At 49.7% G+C, this 2,649-nt stretch overlaps 1 protein-coding gene across 1 annotated transcript; it reads left to right on the top strand.

Annotated features, from left to right (window-relative positions):
- Positions 1–610: 610 nt before the first annotated feature.
- On the top strand, positions 611–2,426 carry junbb (JunB proto-oncogene, AP-1 transcription factor subunit b). The gene has a single exon (XM_035655552.1). The coding sequence runs from the start codon at positions 945–947 to the stop codon at positions 1,929–1,931; it is 987 nt and encodes a 328-aa protein (XP_035511445.1). The 5' UTR covers positions 611–944; the 3' UTR covers positions 1,932–2,426.
- The last annotated feature ends 223 nt before the right edge of the window (positions 2,427–2,649 follow it).

The following is a 2,649-nucleotide window of genomic DNA, read 5'->3' on the forward strand; positions in this document are numbered from 1 at the left end:
ATGGGGTTTATACAGGAGCAGGACTGTTGCTGGAATGAGGGCCAAGTGGGCGTGGCTTCCCGGTTCTCCCGGAGAGGAACTGGCACGTCATCATGCCCATATAAGGCCTGAGGACTTCCTCCACAGGATGGATCATAATAAACAGCACAGTAGTTTTATATAGGCTATAATTCATATCTAAGGGAACCAACACCAGGTTGCCGATGATAAGATCACAGGTTATATTACATTAACTCAAACAAACCAAGGCTTTTCTTTTTTTTCTTCTTTTTTTAAACAATGTAACAGCATGGATGAATGAATTAAGAGCAGTGATTTGATCTAACTGAGTAATCTCACCTCTTCCCTTACACAACAACCACTTATTCAACGCGCAGAAAGCCGTATAAATGAAGTGGGCTCTTCTATTTCTGACACCGGTCTCCGCTGCTTTGCCTCCTCTGTGCGCTCTTCTTGCCTACAGGCTTGTTTACAGTCGCCTCTTCCCGGCATCAGCGTCGGGCATGACGTAGCGCTCACTGGGGGTGGAGACCGAACTGCCCGACCAATCACAGCGCGGCACTGCCTTGGCAGCAAGCGTGTGTGTATGCCTATATAAAAAGGCACGTATCGGCCCTTCTCAATACACCTCAACAAGCACCAAGAGCAACACATCAACTAACAGGAATTTCTGATAAGTTTTTTCCTTCCCAGGATTGCGAAGAGAACAGCAACCGGACACTGGAAGAGACTTTTAACAGCTGACACTGAGCTGCAAACACTTTTTGTTGGACCCTGGACTTTGACTCTTTCTGTTTTTTGGAGTGAATTTGAATTCCAGTTTGATTTTGGGACATTGTTGAGAGAGACGACGAGTGCATGCGTCTCTGCTGACACTGACATTTGTTGACTATCCAGAGACTGTTTCTATAAGCAGCTGGTAAGCTTACTTTTCCTACGACTTTATGTCTACAAAGATGGAACAGCCTTTTTATCATGACGACTCTTTTCTGTCGGCTTACGGCCACTCAGATGCAGCAATGCACGACTACAAACTGCTAAAGCAGAATATGAATTTGAACTTGACAGAGCCCTACCGCAACCTGAAATCCCAGCTGAGAGCCGAGACAGACCTGTACCAAGGGGGGCAGCAAGACGTGGGGTCCCTGAAGCTTGCCTCCCCGGAGCTTGAGAGGCTCATCATCCAAAACAGTAACGGTGTGATCACCACTCCCACCCCGGGCCAGTACTTCTATAACCGGAGCATCACCGATGAGCAGGAGGGCTTCGCCGAGGGTTTCGTGAAAGCCCTGGACGAGCTGCACAAGATGAACCAGATGCCCCCTCCTAACGTCTCCATCGGAACCGGTGGAGTTACGACGTGTTCGGCGGCGGCCTCTAGTGTCTTCGGCTCCACCTTGCAGCCCGAGCCTCCCATCTACACAACACTGAACGCCTACTGCCCGAACACAAGCCTCTCTTCCGCATCCAGTTACCCCACAGCCACCATCAGCTACCTGCCGCCGCACCAGCAGAGCCATCCGCAGACCTCGACGCACGGCACGCACCCGTACCAGCACGCTCTCCCCGGCTCCGGACTCCATCCTCAGCGGCTCGTCGCTCTGAAAGAGGAACCTCAGATCGTTCCCGACCTCCTCAGCAGCGACGGCTCGCCTCCAATGTCCCCGATCGACCTGGAGACCCAGGAGAGGATCAAGGCGGAGCGCAAGAGGCTGAGGAACCGGCTAGCGGCCACCAAATGCCGGAGGCGCAAGCTGGAGCGCATCGCGCGGCTGGAGGAGAAGGTGAAAGGTCTGAAGAGCGACAACCAGGGGCTCTCCAACACGGCATCGGTGCTCCGGGATCAGGTCGCCCAGCTCAAACAGAAGGTCCTGACACATGTGAGCAGCGGCTGCCAGCTGATGCTCACAAGCAAGATGGAGGCATTTTAAACAACAGAGACTACTAACGGACTGAAAAGTAATAACACTGGAGTCATGCTCTGCATGCGCAGCACTGGGACACCGGCTGATGTGCTGTCAGCACTGACAGCAACGCAGGGCCAAGGGCGATGTGTAGACAACTCTTTAACCTATTTAGGATGAAAAAGACTGATTGAAATGGTACTTCCGGATGCTGGACATCGCTCAAAAGACCATTCAGCCCTTGACACCAGGGCAGCATCCAGACTGAGCAGACACTGAGCAACACACAGGCCCAGAAGTCGGGTTTACTAATGGTAGAAAATGGGAATGATTATTGTATTTCTTTGTACTTTTTGCAACTGATATTGTCATGCAATGCTGCATTTATTCATTGTGTAAATTATTTTGTTTGTCCGGTTGATCCGGACAAACTGATGATGTCCAATGTTTACACTGTCTTTTTTTTTTATTTGTGATGTGTATTTAAGTAAAGTGTCTTAAAATGAAACGGAAATGACTTGAGTGTTTGTTTTCTATATTTCTATCACTTATACTCGAAGACATGCCTCACATATAAACAGCAGGAAGGAGTGGGAAAGATAAAGAGGGTTCTTTCCTAGCATACTGTAACCATAACAGTTACTATGGCTCCCACCGAGGAGCCCTTACACAAGCACAATCTGGTTTCAGTGTTTTTACGCACAGAGCGTAGACTGCGTACGTAGGCCTTTCCTAATTACGCACG

The sequence above is a fragment of the Morone saxatilis genome, unplaced genomic scaffold (assembly GCF_004916995.1).
Source record: "Morone saxatilis isolate NCDOM2014 unplaced genomic scaffold, NCSU_SB_2.0 Contig14, whole genome shotgun sequence".
In the NCBI taxonomy this organism is placed as follows: Eukaryota; Metazoa; Chordata; class Actinopteri; family Moronidae; genus Morone; species Morone saxatilis.